This window comes from Tamandua tetradactyla, chromosome 1 (genome assembly GCF_023851605.1).
Source record: "Tamandua tetradactyla isolate mTamTet1 chromosome 1, mTamTet1.pri, whole genome shotgun sequence".
Taxonomy (NCBI): domain Eukaryota; kingdom Metazoa; phylum Chordata; class Mammalia; order Pilosa; family Myrmecophagidae; genus Tamandua; species Tamandua tetradactyla.
Genome location: NC_135327.1, coordinates 134134342 through 134153717, shown reverse-complemented (window position 1 = coordinate 134153717; position 19376 = coordinate 134134342). Strand labels below are relative to the sequence as shown.

Here is a 19376-nt window from a genome sequence, read left to right as displayed (position 1 = left end):
ACAAAAAATGCAACCTTAAAAAATTGTACTGTATATCCAGAGAAAGAATCATATGAAGAATTGCTGAGAAAATTTGAACAGTTAAACATGGGCTTTTCTAAAGGTCTAGAATATGTTAGGACAAACACCAAAGAAGGGCTTTAACACAAAACCAATAAACAGTAAAACCCAATAAACCCAATAAACAAGAAAGTCAGAGGGAGAAATGGACCTTCAGAATTAACTCATCAATTTTATCAAATGCCTAGACTTTGCAAAAAATTATAAGCCATGCTAACAAACAGGAAGATATGGCCCAGTCAAGAAAACAAATTAAAACTTTGGAGGAAACTCAGAATCAATTCAAGGGGATAATGGAAAATATATAGAGAGAGATAAAAGATATTAAGAAGACAATGTGAGAGCATAAGGAAGGATTTAAAAGTAGAAAAAGAGATATTACAGAAATTAAAGGGATGAAAGGCATAATGGAAGAGACTAAAAATACACTAGAGGCAAAAGAAAGAATCAGTGAACAAGTGGTAAACCCAAACAGAAATCTTACGGACAGAAGAACAGATAGAGGAAAGATTGGAAAAAAATGAGCAGGGTCTCAGGGATTTGAATGACATCGTGAAGTACACAAACAAACTTGTTACAGGTGTCCCAGAAGGAGAAGAGAAAAAAAAAAAGGAGCAGAAAGAATACCTGAGGAAATCACAACCAAAAATTTCCCAATTCTTATGGAAGACATAAATATCATATCCAAGAATTTCAACACATTCCAAACAGAATAAATCCTAATAGACCAACTCTGAGATATATACTAATCAGAATGTCAAATGCCAAAGATAAAGAGAAAATCCTGAAAGCAGCAAGAGAAAAGCGATTTATCACATACAAGGGATTTCAATAAGACTAAGCTCAAATTTCTCATGGGAAACTGTGGAGGTGAGAAGGCAGTGGCATAATATATCTAAGGTATTGCAAGAGAAAAACTTACAGCCAAGAATTATTTATCTGGTAAAACTTCTTCAAAAAAAAAAAACAAAACTCACTTTTAAGCAGAAACAGAGAGTTAATCAACAACAGACCTGCATCACAAGAATTACTAAAGGAAATTATGTGGGTTGAAAGGAAAAAACAGGAGACAGTGGCTTGGAGCAGTGTGAAAAAATGAAGGGTTAGTCATCAGTAAGGGTTAACGAAAAGGGTAAATGCAAAACCCAATACTACTGCATCCCCAAAGCACAACACTACTCTTTAAATCATATAAGAATCAGAATACAATTGAAAAAGAAAATGGCATATTTCCTGATAAGGGAGGTGCAAAATATAAAGTGGTAAAGTGGGACAAAAATAACACAAAGAGGGGAAAGAGAGGGTGTGGGAGCAGAGAACATGTACGCTATTGAAGCTAAGTTGGTATCTTTTCAAATTAGTAGGATATAGAAGTAGATTTTGTAATATGAACCCCAGGACAGCCACAAAGAAAGTGCTTACAGGTATATTTAAAAGATAAATCAGAATGGGATCAAGCAGATACATCACAAAAGATCAACTATATAGAAAAAGAGGTTGCAATAAAAGAAAAAGAGAGACAAAAAAAAAAGCGCTACAATATGTAAAAACCAAAAGACAAAATGGCTGAAGTAAGCACTGCTTTTATAGTATAGTAAGACTGAATGTTAATGGATTAAGCTTCCAAATCAAAAGACACACTTTGGAAGAATGGATAAGAAACCATGATTGGAAGAATGTAACTGAACTTACATTCAAAGACACAAACAGTTTGAAAGCACAAGGATGGAAATAGATATATTTTTTTATGAAAATAGTAACCAAAAGGACGTAGCTATACCAATATCAAACAAAATACACTTTAAGTTGAAAGTTGTTATAAGAGACAAAGAAGGACACTGTGTATTAATAAAAAGGGCAATCAACCAAGAAGAAATAGCAATCATAAATACTTATGCACCTAACCATGGTGCCCTGAATACATGGCAAACACTGGCAAAACTGAAAGGAGTAACAGACTTCCATATACCACTATCATCAATAGATAGTTCTAGGATGGAAAGTCAATAAGGAAACAGAGAACCTGAATAACATGACAAATGAGCTCGACCTAAGAGAAATAAATAGAAAAATGAATGCCAAAACAGCAGGATAGCTTCTCAATTGCACATTGAACATTCTCTAGGATAGACCATATGTTGGGACCCAAAACTAGTCTCATTAAATTTAGAAATACAAAATAATATATAGCATCTTCTCTGACAAAAATGGAAATAAAAAACAAGTAGAAAACTTGAAAATCCATACATAATTGAGTTAAATGACACTTTCTTAAACAATCAGTGGGTCAAAGAAGAAATTGCAAGAGAAATCAGGAAACAACTTAAGGCTAACGAAAATGAAAGCATAATGTACTATACCTTATGGAATGCAGCAAAGGCCGTGCCGAGAGGGAAATCTATAGCTCTAAATAGTTAGTAAAAAGGAAGAAGGAGTTAAAATATTAAAAAAAAAAAAAAAAAACTAAATGCACACGGATTGGAACTAGAAAAAGAAAAGCAAACTTACTCCAAAGCAAGAAGAGAGAGAGAGAGAGAGAGAGAGAACAAAGATTACAGCAGAAATAAATGAAATTGAGATTTTTTTTAAAAAGAGAGAATCACAAAACTAAAAGAAAGTTCTTTGAAAAGATCCATAAAATTGGCAAATATTTAGCTTGCCCAACAAAGATAAAAAGAGAGAAAATGGAAATAAAATAAAATCAGAAATTTTAAGGGGGCATTATACCGACTCTACAGAAATAAAAAGGAATACAATAGGATACTATGAATAACTGGATGCCAACACCTTAGACAACCTAGATGAATTTAAATTGATGAAAAGACACACAAACAACCTACACTTACTCTAGAAGAAACAGAAGACCTCAACAGACCAATTACAAGTAGAGATTGAATCTGTTATCAAAAACCTCCCCAAAAAGAAAAGCCCAGTTTCACATAGTTTCATAGTTGAATTCTACCAATCATCCCAAGAATTAATACCTCCAAGAAGAATTAACACCAATCCTGCTCAAACTCTTCTGAAATATTTAAGAGGTGGTAACAGTACTTAATTCATTCTGTGAAACAAACGTCACCCTAATAACAAAGCCAGATAAAGATACTACAAGATAAGAAAATTTCAGATCAATTTTTCTAATGAATATAGATACAAAACTCCTCAACAGAATATTTGCAAATCAAATCCAACAGCCGATAAAAAGATTATACACCATGATCAAGTGGGTTTTATCCCAGGATTAGGTAGTTGAATGTAAGAAAATCAATTAGTGCAATATATCACATAAACAAAATGAAGGGGTAAAAAAACACATGGTCATCTAAATTGATGCATAAAATGCATTTGACAAAATTCACATTCTTTTTTGATAAAACAAAAAATATGAATATAAGGAAACTTCAATATGATAAAAGGCATACATGAAGATCCTACAGCTAACATCACACTCGGAGGTAAAAGACTGAAAGCTTTCCCTCTAAGATCTGGAACAAGACAAGGATGCCCACTGTCACCACTGTCCTTCATTATGGTGCTATTAAGGGTTTATATCCAGAATATCTAAAGAAATCCTAGAATTCAGCTATAAAAAGACAACTCAATCACAAAATGGGCAAAAGCCTTGAATGGACATTTCCACGAAGAGAATATGCAAATGTCTAAATAGCACAAGAAAGATGCGCAACATCACTAGCTATTAGGGAAATACAAATCAAAGCCACAAGGAGATATCATTTCACACCACAGAATGGCTACTTTTAAGAAAATGGAAAAGTTTCTAGAGTATTGAAGAAATAGGGAAACTCACTTATTGCTAGTGGGAATGTAAAATGGTTCAGACGGTGTGGAAGATAGTTTGGCAGTTCCTCAGGAAATTAAATATAGAATTACCATACTACCTGGAAATCCCACTATAAGATATATACTCAAAAGAAATGAAAGCAGGGACACAAACAGGCATTTTCACATCGATGTTCATAGCTGCATTATTCACAATTACCAAAAGATGGAAGCAACCCAAGTGTGGTAACTAGGTTCAGGAGTCAATTTGGCCAGGTGATGGTGCCTAGTAGCGTTGCTGTGGACTTCAATCATTAGCATGTGAACCTCATCCATGTCTGATTACACCTGCAGTTGGCTAAGAGGCGTGCCTTTCACAATGAGTGATGTTTAATTTATTTAACTGGAGGCTTAAAAGAGAGAGGTCAGAAGAGAGCTCAGTGCAGCACAGTCCAAGCAGCTCAGCATGCCTCACGTCAGCACTGGCAGCTCAGCCCAGACGTTTGGAGATTCAGAAAGGAATCAGCCCAGGGAAAAGCCGCTGGAACCCAGAAGCCAGGAGAGCAGGCCGACAGAAGTCGCTGTGTCCCTTCCCATGTAACAGAAAACCTCAGATGAAAGTTAGTTGCTTTCCTCTGAAGACCTATAAATTTTTAACTAAATAAAGCCCCTTGTATTAAAAGCTGAGCCATCTCTTGGTGTGTTATATTCTGGCAGATTTGACAGACGAAAACACCAAGTATCCATTAGCCAATGAATGTATAAATAAAATGTCCTAAATAGCTTGTTATGATGGAATATTGTTCACCTGTAAGATGGAATGAAGTACCGGTGCAGGCAACATTATGGATGAAGCTTGAGAACATTATGTTGAATGAAATATGCCTGACACAAAAGGACAAATATTACATGATCTCATTGATATGAATTAATAATAATAAGCAAATTTATGGAGATAGAATCTAGAATATAGGTTACCAGGGGATAGATTAGGGGTAGAAAATGAGGAGCTGATGCTTCATTTGTACAGAATTTCTCTTTGGATTGATTGTAAAGACGTGGAAATGGATTGTGGTGATGGTAGCTCATTATTACAAATGTAATTAATAGTGATGAACTATATATATATGAATATGGTTGAAAGGGAATGTTTTGTGTCACACATGTTACTAGAATAAAAGTTAGAAGATAAAACATGGGACTGTTTAACACAATGCCCCCTATTGTGGACAATGGACTGGGGTTAATGGTACAAATAAAAGAATGTTCTTTCTTGAAATATTCAAATGTATGACACTAATACAAGGTGTCAACAATAGGGTAGTCTATCGGGGAAAATACATCTAATGTAGACTATAGACTATAGTTAATGGTACTATTTTAATATGTTTTCATCAATTTTAACAAAGGTACCACATTAACGCAAAGTTCAACAATAGGGGGATATATGTGAATGCTCTATTTTTTACATGACTTCTATGTAAGCCTGCATCTTCTTTAACCAAAATAATAATAATAATAATAATAATAATTTGAAAACACATTATGCTAAGTGAAAGAAACCAGACACAAAGCACTCCATATTGTGTGACTACATTTATATAAAATTTAAATATAAATAAATCTATAGAGACACAACTAAATTGGTGGTTATGTAAGGCTGGGGAAGAATGGAGTGATTGAGAGATGACTGCTAAGGTATACAGGGTTTTTCTTTTTGCAATAATGAATATGTTCTGAATTGATTGTGATGATGAATGTACAACTCTGAGAATATAGTAAAAGCTACTGATTGTAAAAAGTCTGCTCATCCTTGTAGAATGCCATCCATTTATATGCGTATATTTGTATATACATGTGTATATATGTGTGTGTGTGTGTGTGTGTGTGTATAGATAACTAGATAGATAGTCTGTGGGTTAAATTAATGAGACACACATAAGAGCACAACAGATAAAATTTGATATTAAGAAATATTTGTTAAGTAAAGTAAGTAAATGATATTGCTTAATGAATAAATACATAAGAATTCGTTCATAGATTTTATAACTGGCAAGAATGTTAGTGGCCTATAGAGATTTCTCCATGACAAGCAAACTAAATCAATACATCACAAATGATCTTATCTCTCTCAGGAAAAAATACCACAACTTTTCTTTTAAAATAAAGTCATTTTAAGCATTACTTTTATTGATAGCAACATATGAAATTATCTTACGTCCAAATGGTATCCAACTCTGATGAAAGAACAAAGTGGGTCAAAAGCGCCAGTGCCACAGGTCAGAAGATGTGTTCTATTATAGTGATGTAAAACACGGACGTAATTTGCACATTCGCTCTAAAACAAGGGGGTAGAAAGAAAGAATTGGTTAATGTAATGCAAATGCCCATGCTTTCTTTTCTTTTTCTTTTTCCTAACCATAGAAACCTCATGATTTGCTGTGTCTTCCCTTGGTTAGAGGAGGGCAGATAAAAAAGAAAGCAAGACTACTGAAAGAAGAGACTGGGGTATTAATGCACATATTATTTGGTAGTGATATACAAGTTACATTTTATAATGGAGTACATCATTTTTCATGTGTTATATTACAAAATTGAGAGAAAAAAAGGACCACTTAGAAATGCATTCAAGTATAAAGATTTTCATAGCTGTATGCTCCATATAACTACAGGTAATTGTTATTCCCAATGTTGTTATATTTTTGTTTACTTTTTTTTTAAACTAATTTCAAGCTTGCAAGACAGTTGCAAAAATAATACAAAATCATGCATAGAAATACAATATACCCTCACTACTCCAAGATACCCAGATTCACCAATTTTGACATTTTGCCACCTTTGCCATATCATTCAATCTATCATCTATTTGTCTGTTCATCTATCTCTATTTCTACCTACCTACCTACTTTCTGAACATTTGAGAGCAAGTTGCACATCATACTCTTTGAACACATACTTTCATGTTCATTTCTTATGAACAAGGATATGCACTTCAATAATCATCTTAAGTGCAGTTATCAAGTCTGAGAAATTTAACGATATAAATCCTACATTCTGTATTCAAATTTTTTCTTATGCCCAATAATGTTCTTTTGAGCCTTTTTCTCCCACTCTTAGAACTCATCCACTATATAGATTGCACTGCATTGTCATGCACATGTGGCCCTAAGAATTCCCATTTATACAACTATGAATGTCCCCTCTTCCCAGTCAATAGTTTCCTCATGGTTCAGGGTACTGCACCATATATCTTATAGGCAGCAATTTCTAGCCCCAGTAGCATGATTTGATTGCATTCCCAAGTGGTTCCATAAGGCAGCTCAGTGAGCTTCCCTGTACACGCTGAGCAGGTTCTGGGACAGTGAGTCCCTCAGGCCAACCAGGCAGATTGGGCCAGACATGAACATGTGCACGAGGGCTACTCTGCTCCCTCTGAAACCAGGACCAGGTATCCACACTGGGAACAGGGGCTAGCTCCACGCCAAGTTGTTGTTGCAGGGGGGAGGCGGGGGCAGCCAGACTGCTACAGGATCCTATTGCTAAGTGGTCTTTTTTCTTGATTCAGTGTTTGCCCTATTAACTGCAATCAGTTAACTATCTCCTGCAGCTTTTAGAAGGATGTTTCTGCCAGTTCTTGTTGGTTTTTCAAAGTTTCTGTTGGGGAACAGGGCGTTGAAGCAACTTACTGCACCATCTGGAGTAATCGGTGGGGCCACTTTTTTTTTTTAAGTAATTACAATATAAATAATGACTCAGCATACTCAGAATGCAAATAGTCAAAAAAAGTTCCTTTATTCCTAAGAAAAAATATTCAGACTTTAGGGCATTATCGGTTACTTACATTTGGAAAATAAGTCTCGTATCCTCAAAATCATAAATTCACAAAAAGCACTATCTTAAACATTTTCAAGTACCTAAATAGACAGCTAACCAAGAGAAATAACATCTTAAACTTGTTAAATTACAGTCCAGAGACTGGCAAACTTTTTCTGTAAAGAACCATAAGGTAAATATATTTGGCTCCATCCAGACTCTGTCACATCTATTCGACTCTGTAGCTGTAGCATGAAAGCATGCACAAACAATGCAGAAATGAATGAGTGGGGCTTAAGTGACAGGTCCCATTTGGCCTGGGAGCCTTAGTTTTGGACACATGGATTAGAACATAAGCTTCTTGAGAAAAGACTCTTTATTTTACACATCTCTGCATCCTGCAGTTAATCAAAGACAGTACACCTATGCTTAACAAAGTTTTAATACATCAATCACTAGATGAGTTTTATAATCATTATCCTCAATGAGAAAAAGAAGAGTTAAAATGGTTTCAGAACCAACTTGGCTGAATTAGTTCCAGCAAGTATAGTGTTAGCAAATTAAACATTACTAATTCATTTAAAATGTATAATTAGAGAAATTAATTAAGCTCTTTTAGTGCCCTATATTACTTTGTGATCAATACATGCAATAATGAGTAAATGTAGTATTTATAAAGACAGACTGTGATTTCAAATCTTTAAAGTCTCTTATATAACAGTTTTAGATGAAAAACCAACAAAGCCACCATAAGTGATTCATCATAAGTGATTCAGATGATAATAGTTCCTCTATATCAACAAGCAATGCAACACTGACATGATTATCCAGGGCATACAGACATATTTAGTTCTTCAATTTCTCACTCACACAACATTTTATTCTGTGGGTGAACCATATTGTTAGTAAAATCTGGTCATTTAAATGTGATGAATGGATTCTCTATCTGTATTGCTACAAGCACCTGCTTTGCCTCTCTTGAAACACTGTCACATCTTGGAGTGGGCCAATTAAACCACATTTTGACTCGGTTGAGTTCAGATTGACATGGACTAAGAGTGTGTTCAATTAGTCAGCATCACATTGTGGACTGAGACAGCACGGAATGTGTTGACTCACTCCTTGGCTTCTACCCAGCTGCTACAAAGAACTAGGAGTGTGAGTTAATGTGTGTTAAGTCTTCTACATATTTTTTTTTTCCCTTACTGAAAGAAGGGTTAGTTCACTTTCAAAAGGAGATCTGTGTATTTTCTTTCAAGGACGGATAATTGTGTAATTGCTCCCTACTCCTGGCATGTGATGGCCAGCCCGTCTTTTTTTCATTCATTTTGTTTTTTAGTGTGTCAGAGACTATGTCAGGGACATAGGGACACTGTGGCTGCACAGCATTTTCCCACTCACTGCAGGGAAGTTGCAGAGAAACAGAATATTGCTTCTCTAAGTTGGACTAAGTTTTGGCATTGGTAGAGCATATTTGTTGCCTTTGTTTTCTTTTCTCAAACTTGTATTCTTTCTCCTTTTTAATTCCTTGATATGTTTCTTCATTTGAGTTTGTAATTCACTTATCAGTGATTCTCACAAAAAATAGTGCCTAACTTTTCCTCAAATAAAAAATAATAATAATTTACTTGCAATTAATTTTCTCTCAGACACATGGGAAATAAGCATTCACATAAGGAATTTATAAATGGAAGTAGATTAAAACACGATAAAACAAAATTAAAAGATCTGGATGGCCCAGGAACTCTGAAATTATTTTACTTACATATAGTGTTATGAATTAAATTGCACATATCCTTTTTAAAAGCAATAAAAATTTAGTGATTCAGTCCTTTGGTATTAAACAGGGATATCAGTGATGATGGCTTAATTTACAACGAGTAATACTTACTGCATCTTTTCCTTTCATTAAACACTCTTCTGTTTTTAGTGTTGTACTAGGCCAGTGTATCTGAAATAAAAGATAATGTACTATTACTAAACTGCATATAAAAATAAACCACACTGAAAAAACATTTATGTTTTTACAATTCCATTGTTTCTGTTTTCTAAGATGAAATAAGATTTTATAAGACTATCTTCCTTACATTATTAATTGCATGATTAAGAAACTTATCTCTGAGCTGTGTCTTTACGCTAAACCTAATTTTTCTATGTACTGAAGGCTCACCTTAAGTCTCAGCCCTGCAGAATCTGACCATTCTTAAGCCAGACATTCTCTATACTTAACCTGTCATCACTTCTGCCTTCCAGTTTTCTCCCAAACCTCAGTGTCTGGGTTTCTATGACAGGCGCCCCACTGAGTTCCCTTTGTATTTTTACCACTTGGCACAGAACCTGGCACACAATTGACCCTCTGTAAAGTTTGCTGCATGAAGATTAAAGGATGAATGACTCTGAATTTTTATTGATAATATATCACCCAATAATATACACCCCCATATCTTTTATTATTTTTAAAACATTGTTTAACTCTACTACCTCCAGATGGATTTCAGGAAATTGTCATTATATTTCAAGTTTTTGGTTTCTTCCTTGAAGAGAAAGAATAAGTCAAATCTTTATTTTTCATCTCTAATAGTATTTAGCCCTTTGCTGAGCCCATAGGAGGAAATTAACAAGCATTTGTTGAAAATTGTACAAATTTCTGAATGTGGAATGTATTTTCCATATGAAAGAAATTATTTTATCATTTTCCTTTCCTTTTTCAGATTGCTTCTGTGCTTTCTTTTGCTCAACTATGGAAATAATGCCAGGTATTATGCTAAAAACTTTATTTTTACCTCCTTTTGCTTTATAATCTCATGCACAGAGATTTGAATTGATATACTAAACAATTCATGGTTCATCATCATTGCTCTTGAAAGACCCCTCTCATATTTTATTTATTTCCTTCACTCCCTCAGCCCCATGTTCTCTTACATACCCCTTGAACCAACCATTCCACCTCGTTATTAGGTATTTTTCTTTCTGTTTGTATGTATCATAATAAAATGTATATTATTGCTTTTGTGCATATAATTTTCTTTATGCAAAGTTATTGGATTTCGTATCTCATTTGATTCTTCTCTTGTTCAGTAAATATAGGGTTTTAAGATCTCTCCATATTCCTATGTGTACCTCGTCTGTTGCTTCTAATTGCTTTGTAATAATCAGGGTATGGACCCCTCACATTTTCTTATCTATTCTCCCAGTAATGGACACCAACATTACCTTCACATCTCCACTACATCAAACACTGCTACGTATTTATTCATGTTCCTTTAGGATCTGTTGAAGAATACCATTGGTTTCTATAATGAGGAGCTGAAGTACTGGTTCTTAGAGTAAGCATATATTGAATCTGTGAATGTAGTGGCAAATGGAGCTCCAGAATGGCGCCATGTCTATAGACTGCATTAACAATACTACACTCCTGTGTGATCACCACCCTTGGGGATTAAGACTTTTAATTTTTTAAAATTGCTGAGCAATTTAAATGCAGTATCTCATTTAACTTTAACTTCAAGATTATCAAATAGTTAATATTATTTAGGAAGCTTGCTAAAAATTTATGATTATCTGTCCAATTCCTCAGTGCAATAGACCTATGTGTGGGAACTAAGGATTCTGATCTGTTTGAGTGACTTTAATAGGTGGTCAGTTTACAATGTATTCTGCGCCTCAGGAACCTAAGCTTTCAGTTAATAGCTTATTTCCATATTGCTGGCTCACTCACCCTTCCCAATCAAACTGAAAAAGCTAGTCTGCCTTCTTTTTTGTGTCTCTCTGAATTGCATGGGTGTCTCATCTCACACTAAAGATCATGTTTATGGGTTCTGGTTGTCAGGTGACATTGGAGTCTACCTCAAGGATATATGATGCTTGCCAAAATTTTTGCAGTTTCCTCTTCATTTCTCTCCAAAGCCCTGCAATTTGCATCCAACCATACTGCTCTGCAGACTTTAAGATGCTCTGTTTTACTTTCCCACCTCTCTTGTCACTTTGATCCAGCCTACATCAGAATCTCTTTGGTTTCCTCCTTTCTCTGCTTCAGAGAAGAATCACCATCTTTTCTCAAATTGCCATTTTTGTTTAGGAGCGGAAATTCCCAAGGTGCCCTCAATTATACTTTATTATTATTATTTTTTACAAATGACTTTTTCTTCTCAAGATGTTTAATTGTTCTCAGGGGGGTGGGTTGAGATGGGTTCAGTTACAAGCTCCTACTACCCAACGTCAATGTTTACTGTCTTTAATACTATATTGAAAGGCTTGTGCCAATAAGCATGGGCTATGGAAATTTCTTTTCTACCTTATGGTCCCTGTTGCCCCTCCTTGAAATATCTCTATTTCCTCTTCCAGCTCCTTTCCATTCCATGCCTTGCTAGCTGGAGAGACATTCTGGTTATCAGACTAAATATTACATGTTGCTGATTGGAAGCAGATTTTATTTAGGAGTACATTATTTTTCATAAACGGTCAGCATTCAAAATGGGAAATTTTACATAAAACTCCAGATTTCTGATTTCTCTACGAAAAATATGAAGACAAACAGCATGCCTTGTTGTGTGGTAATATCCCTCTGAAACTGAGAGTTTTATTTATTCTGTCAATGGTTTAGGCACCCTGATTTGGTTCAGATCTTCCTTTGACCTGATTGGCCTCTACACACATTTAATTTTTTAAATCTGTTGGATGTATTTGAATCCCAAATGTGGTCAAGATTTAAACATTTTATTTTAAGCTGTGCCCTCTAAAATGTTAGATTAGGCATTTATATGCCAGAAATGGAAGAGGCTGATTCATCACTGAACTCACATGTTACATTGCCAAATCCAATCCCTGACACATGAATAATATTGGGAATTTATAAAAGCTATGTCATTAGCATTTTATTTTCATAATCCATATATAATTACATTTATTTTCACAGGAGTAAGCAACTACAGTTTAGGTTGTAGGTATAAAATAAATTTTGATTTTCTTCTTAGTTTAATATGGTCCAAAGAGTATCTTAGTAACAAAATTTAGCACAGATGTTCTTTTCCTTTCATAGTGCAGTATATAAACATTGGGACACAAGAAAAAAGATGAAGAAAGGAATAAAAGTATAGATACTGAAGAAAAAACAAACTAAAAAGCCAAAACACACACATATACTAGAATTGATTTTAGCAATGAGTTCATCAGTAGATCATGTATAATTTGGGAAAGACATCACACAAATAACTCAAAATCATTTTATTTTGTAAACTTGCATCAACCTGAAGAGAATCACTTACACTATTACAAGATAGGGATATCAGAAGGAAAACTATACAATTTATCAATTTTACCTTTTACTGGTTGGAAAAAGTATTATTGCACTGAGGGACATATTATCCCAGATGATTTCTAAGACCCATTCTAACACAAGATTCAATTTTTTTTGGAATTGTGATTTTATTGTGGATGCATACATTATTCAAACGATATTTTAGAATCCTTTTAGGACCATTATATGCGTGTTAGGTGTGTGTGTACATACATAAAATACATAACAAAATACAAATTAATTATAAGATAATGTATCATTGGAAAGATCTTCACAACTAATCCACTTATCACTATGAATAAATAAGAGAATGCTTCATCCATAATTCAAAATAATGATTTATACTTTTAACAAACTTGACTTATGGCATGCAGCGCTTTTTTTTTTAGAGTACTTATTCTCATTCATTTTTCTTCATTATATTATATAAAATGATGATTTCTTTAAATTATATTTACATACTTCCAAAGTGTTGGACAACTCAATTATTTAGAAAACTGACCAAGTTTGGCTATTCAATATTGAAATAGCCTTCAGAACAATGAAAATACAATTTAACATATTATCTTGTTTTCCTGTAAGTCATTGCTTCATGGTGTTTATTTCCATATGGATTTAAACACTGTTGGAGGAATTCTCCGTAGCATTTTTATCTATCTTGTGACAACTTTTGTCCCAGGCTGTCTTTTCATGCAGCCTTGAAAGATAGACACAATCTCCCTCTGGGCAAATACCAGATATCCTTCCTGATCAGGATAATAACGATAATGTCTCCCTTTGGGATCTGGGGCAAAGCCTGGGCAGGTTTGCTAACAGTCCCCTGATGAAACTGAGGGCTGTCTAAACCTAAGCTGAGGAAACCTCACTTCCTCCGCTGTAACACACATCTGCTACGTGCGCAGCTTCACTACACATCACCCTCGTGGGACGTGGGAAGCAAGGGGACCATGGAATCATGAAACGCATGTTCCCTGCTGTCCGAGAATAATAAAGTTCTGCCTCTGACTTCTGCCAGCATCCATGAAACTGTGATAAGCTAACTTGCTGTGTTGAAAAGAGGTTAAAATCTCGACCCTTTACAGTTCTTGGCATGCCCAAAAGATAACGTATTAGTTGGTAGTGAAGACATATATGGTGTTTCTACGGTTGTCAGAATATACACTGTTCCTAGCAGCACACTTAATAATGACATTTGTTCTAGGCAGTACACACCATTTATTTTTTAATTTATTTTTTTTTCCACACCATTTGTAAGGAACATTTTACAAAGTATTCCGCAGCAAAAACTTTGCAAGAGTTTCTCTCTCTACTTTGGCCCACCCTTCCATCCCACCTCCCATAGTGTTCTTCTTGTTTTCTCTACCTAGGATTAAAATTATTTGTGTGCTTAATTTTAGCCCTCTTCTTAGACTATAAATTACTATGGGCAAGGCAGTGACTTATTTCTGTATGTCTAGCAATGTCTACCTAGCACAGTGATATAAATAAGTCTACTAATTGACTTACATCAATCAACACAACTTATCAACTTTTTGGTAAGGTCAATACACTAAAGGAACTAATATTAAGTTTGAAAGATAAGATTCATTCACTTGGAAATGCTATAACCAAGGTCAAAAGAAGAAGACAAATAAGGATTTCCAGTTTTATCAAGGCAAAACTACTGTAGAGGATGTTCACAGTAGGCTTTCAGAGACTAGTAGGATTTCTAAGGACAGAAAAAAGGATCTTGAACAGATCTTGAATAGATGGAAGGGAGAGAGGTAGAACAAACAAATTATGACTGCTCACTGCAGTGCAGTCCAATTCATGGGAAAACTCTAAAGAGAAAAACACAATTATAGTTTTAATAAGGCTTTGTTGTCTTGTTGTTGTATTGGTTTGTGTGTGTTTTCTTTTTTTAACAAAGTTTAAAAGGCTCAGGACTCATCCAAATGTTCACTAAGGTGAGAAGAGATTACAGAGACCTCATTGGAAGTGGGAAGTCATTTTTTAAAGCCATAACATACAAACATTCTGCCAAGCTAGTAAGGAAAATGGCTTTCTTCATTTGTTTTGGCAGTCAGGATGTCTTTTGGTTCTGCTCCAGAATTAGCATTAAAAAAAAAAAAACATAAAATGTAGTTATTTGTCCTGCAGAAAACATTTTTAAAGGCAGTTAAACAACAGGGAGTAATGCTATTTCCAAATTATTTGTACCAGAAAAGGGACAAAGAACAAAAGGTTAACTACACATCATTTCATCACAACACCTCCTACAATATAATTTAATCATTCTGCTGCACATTAGCAAGCCATTTACTACTCTTATATATCTCTAAGGACAAAAATAAAATAAAGTGAAAATAAATTACAGTGCAATTTTTTTCTGGACACCCTATTGAGTCTCATGATTACATTAGGATTGAGGATTTAACAGCTCATTTTACAGGCTGTTATGACACTCTGAAAAATAGGAGAGTAAGAACAAATGAAAAAAGATAGAATACTTTAATTGGCTAAAAAAAGATTGTTCTTTTTTTTTGTCCTTTTTTTCTTTTTTAACTGACTAGCAGGATTCAGTTAATATACCTATCTTTGTAGAATATATTTGAGTGACTAAGACATTATTATAATTTCATACAATATAATCTTCCTAATTCTATTACTGTAATGAAAAATTTTGTTTGTATTTTGGCTTTTCTTTCTGTATTTTACATCTATACCCAGAACAATGTGTACATTAATAAATTATTTTAATTATATGTCATAAAATACCATTAAAACCAAGAAAATATGTTTTGAATATAACACTTAAAAAGAGTCCTAACAGCCTGTAAATGGTAGTCTTTACCTTGACACGTTTTATCTGTCTTCATATTTATGCCTTTATACTTACTCATAATGACTGTCATTAGTTAAATGGTTTATATGCTAAGATTTTAATCTTTTGGCCTATAGACAAGATTTGTACTTGAAAGTCTTATTCTCCAAAACAGTTGAAGTAGAACAACGTTAAAACTACACAAAGTTCATTGGTCTGACACGTGACCTCTTTATGGATGAAAATAACTCAGATGCCATCATTAATGAGCTCTACCTCTAACATTTATATGTAGATTATCTTGAATGACTTTCTTTCACGCAATAAAAATTAAACTTACCTCTAAAATAAATGGATTTTTTTTACCTTGGTTGGATAAATAAGAAAAGTATAAAAGTTTTGAAAAACAGAACTAACAATAGCTTTTATATCTATAGATATAAAAAAATTAATTGGTGTAATTTCAGTTCAAAAAAATAGCTGTAAGAATAATTTAGAAAAAAGATGCTGAAATTTAGTAACTCAGAGAAAAACTGTTTCAGAGTTTAACTTTATTACTATTTATTATTTTACTATTTATTAATAAACTCTTAGCTAATATGGAATAGTCTATGAATTTTCATAAAATATTCCTTAAATAAACTCTTGATTTCTTCAGGGAATGGAAAAAAGGAAAAGACAATTTTATACTTTAAACTAGTATTTGATATCTTCCAAAGAGTAATTTTGAGTTGCTTTTCAGGAAGTCTTTGTAATTCTCAAATGTGCAGATTGCAAGGGGTTATAGTAAAATAGTACAGACATGATAATCTCTAATCTGTGGGTGAGTATTTGATGCTTCTGGGACTCTCAATCTTTGCTGTAAGAATACAAAAGTTATGCAGATATTTCTCATGCCAGTCGGTGGCTCTTCTCCATTACTGTCAGTTCTGCTAGTTCTTAACCACTACCGGGGGGAAGGTCATATCATGCAAAGTAAGTAAGAACCAAGGAGCAAGACACACTTCATAATAAAAGGTTTAACTAGCAGAACTCACTCATGGGACAATGAAAACCAACTTGGCTGCCATAAAGTTTACACCAAATGGGGCGGGCCGCGGTGGCTCAGCGGGCAAAGTGCTTGCCTGCTATGCCGGAGGACCTCGGTTCGATTCCCGGCCCCAGCCCATGTAACAAAAACGGAGAAACAGAATACAATAAAACAAGAAAATGTTTAAAAATGTTTCCCTTTCTTCCTTCCTTCCTTCCTTCTATCCTTCCTTCCTTCTCTCTGTCTTAAAAAAAAAAAAAAAAAAAGTTTACACCAAAGACAGTAACCTGTTTCTCAATGTTGTGGCATCAAAAAAAAAAAAAAAATAGATCATAAGCTTCTAAAACAGATGGACCTCACTTTAAATTCTAACTGCCACTTACTGACTGCAAGGCTCTATTCTCTTCTTCCTTCCATTATCCAACAGGCTGCTACTAAAATATAAACTGCAACTGTAGCTGTGTTCTGCCCACATTCAGAATCCTCCAGTGCCTTCTGCATTGCCAAGCAGATTAAGTTTCAACAGCTTAGTCAGTCAATAGTCTTCATGATCTGATACCAACCGTATGTCCACCATTTACTCTCATCGGGTACCTCAGTCTCACCCATGTGCCCCAACCTTACCTATGTCCATCAAGCACGGACACCAATCCTTATTTCAAACTGCTCTGAAATTTCTGTACTCCCCCCACCCCCCTTACTCATTCTGTTCCCACTGCCAGTTTCTGTACATCAAAATTCTATCATTAATAGTCTTTACCCATTATACTTTAGATTCTTTAGTAGAGATTACTTTATTCACTTCTTCATTCTCCAAATCTCCACATATGCTCTAGAACTTAATTGAGCAGCCCATTAGAATCATCTAGATCAGATAACAATGATGATAGCAAATATTTACATGATATTATGTGCCCAGCACTCTTCTAGACACTTAACTCAAAAAAAGCTATGTGGTAAGCACTCTGATTCTCCCTCTCTTACAGATGAGAAAACTTGAAGTAGATTTGTGGAATAAGTTGCCCAAGATCACTCATCTAATAAATGGCAGACTTGAGACTCAAGTCCAGGCAGTCTGACTGTAAAACCTGGGTTCTTTTCCATTACACTCTGCTACTTTTCAAAAGGACTTAAATAGTGAATTAAAATAAGTTAAATTAAAATTAAATTAAATTAAAAACACAATTATAATAGCTGTTTTTATCAAGGTTCAAAAAAATGTAACACTTGACCATCTAGACCTAATTCTAGGGATAGGATACTGATCAGAAAGAAATGAGGACACGTTTTCAACCAATAAAGAAGCACAAACAAATATAGAATACCTAATACATATTTGTGGTAAACAGGAATAAATGCAATAAATATGAATAAAGAAATGTGTTTTATCATAAAATATGGAAAATAATACAACTCTAAGTGCAGTACAAAAAACTTTAATATCGGGGAGATTTTTATTTTTTATAATTACTGTTTTAGTTTATTAATTACTACTAAAGTCATAATTCCTGTTTTAAAATGTTATTTAAATGTTTTAAAGTCACAAAGACTTTTTCAATATTTTTTTAAATGGTTTGAATTACTCAATAATTATATGAATGCTTTGTTGGCTATTTAATAAAATACCAAGATATTCTGAAGTTATTCTGTTTCTTTTCTTGCTTTCTTTGAGCATATATTCGATGTAACTAGCATATTTAGATTTTTCCATGAATTATTAGTTTAATTCTAAAAATTTAACTAGTTCATTGTATGTGTGTGTTAAATCCTGTTGGTCTTAAGTCCAACTGAATTATCTCAATGATTCAAGTACAAAAAAATTAATTTTGCTGAGTATGATTGCTAACCAAAGGACCTAATAACATAATAAACTCTCTGTGCCTCTTCTGGCCACATCTTGAAATTACAAGAGATATAAAGTTGGGTGGAGGGTGGGAGAAGAAATAAATACATTTCTTTCCAAATTATCTAGATTGGAAGTCCTTCCTCAATATAAACTGTAATTAAAAATTTGAGTATTAAATGAAAGGAAATTTAGTGAGGAATATTTTAATAGAAAAAAAAAAAGTCTATTAATATGAACAGCCCTGAATTCTTGTGGCTAGAGGTCAGTTCTAGCTTAGAAACAGTGGAGATTCACTGGAAACACTTTTTGTAAAAGACAGATGTAGATGCAGGTTGAATCTATAGAAAATCAAGGAAAAAGTTTGTCTTCACCAGGATGTTTTGCCTTTCCCTTTCTAAGTTTTCTATCCATACTAATATCCTGATATTGTCACAGTATGATCAGAAAAATTTAAAGATATTTTAATTTTTTCACCCAGATATTGGTTTTCTCTAGTTCAATCTAAGCTCCTTTGCACTAAAATCCTATAGAGAAAGACTAAAATAATTTTTTTTGAATTTTTTTACAATTACCCTGATGAAATCAGAGTTCTGATCTAAAATGTCTCACATCAAGGAATTTTAGAGATTTTTGGAAGAAAATAATTTGCAGAAGCCATTCTGTTTTGGCATATGGAGAAAGCAAATAAGATGATAAAATTTGAAGTTTTACAGTTCAGTGACTGTATGGTTAAACATAAGAGGTTTAG

At 33.9% G+C, this 19376-nt stretch overlaps 1 protein-coding gene across 2 annotated transcripts in view; it reads right to left on the bottom strand.

Annotated features, from left to right (window-relative positions):
• Positions 1-19376, bottom strand: part of SEMA3E (semaphorin 3E) — a 292458-nt gene that overhangs the window by 98015 nt on the left and 175067 nt on the right. For both annotated transcript variants that reach the window (XM_077151784.1, XM_077151800.1), the window contains exons 3-4: positions 9545-9604; positions 6059-6178 (exon numbers count right to left, since the gene is read on the bottom strand). In XM_077151784.1, the coding sequence (XP_077007899.1) occupies positions 6059-6178; positions 9545-9604 (180 nt within the window). The remainder of the gene's footprint in view (positions 1-6058; positions 6179-9544; positions 9605-19376) is intronic.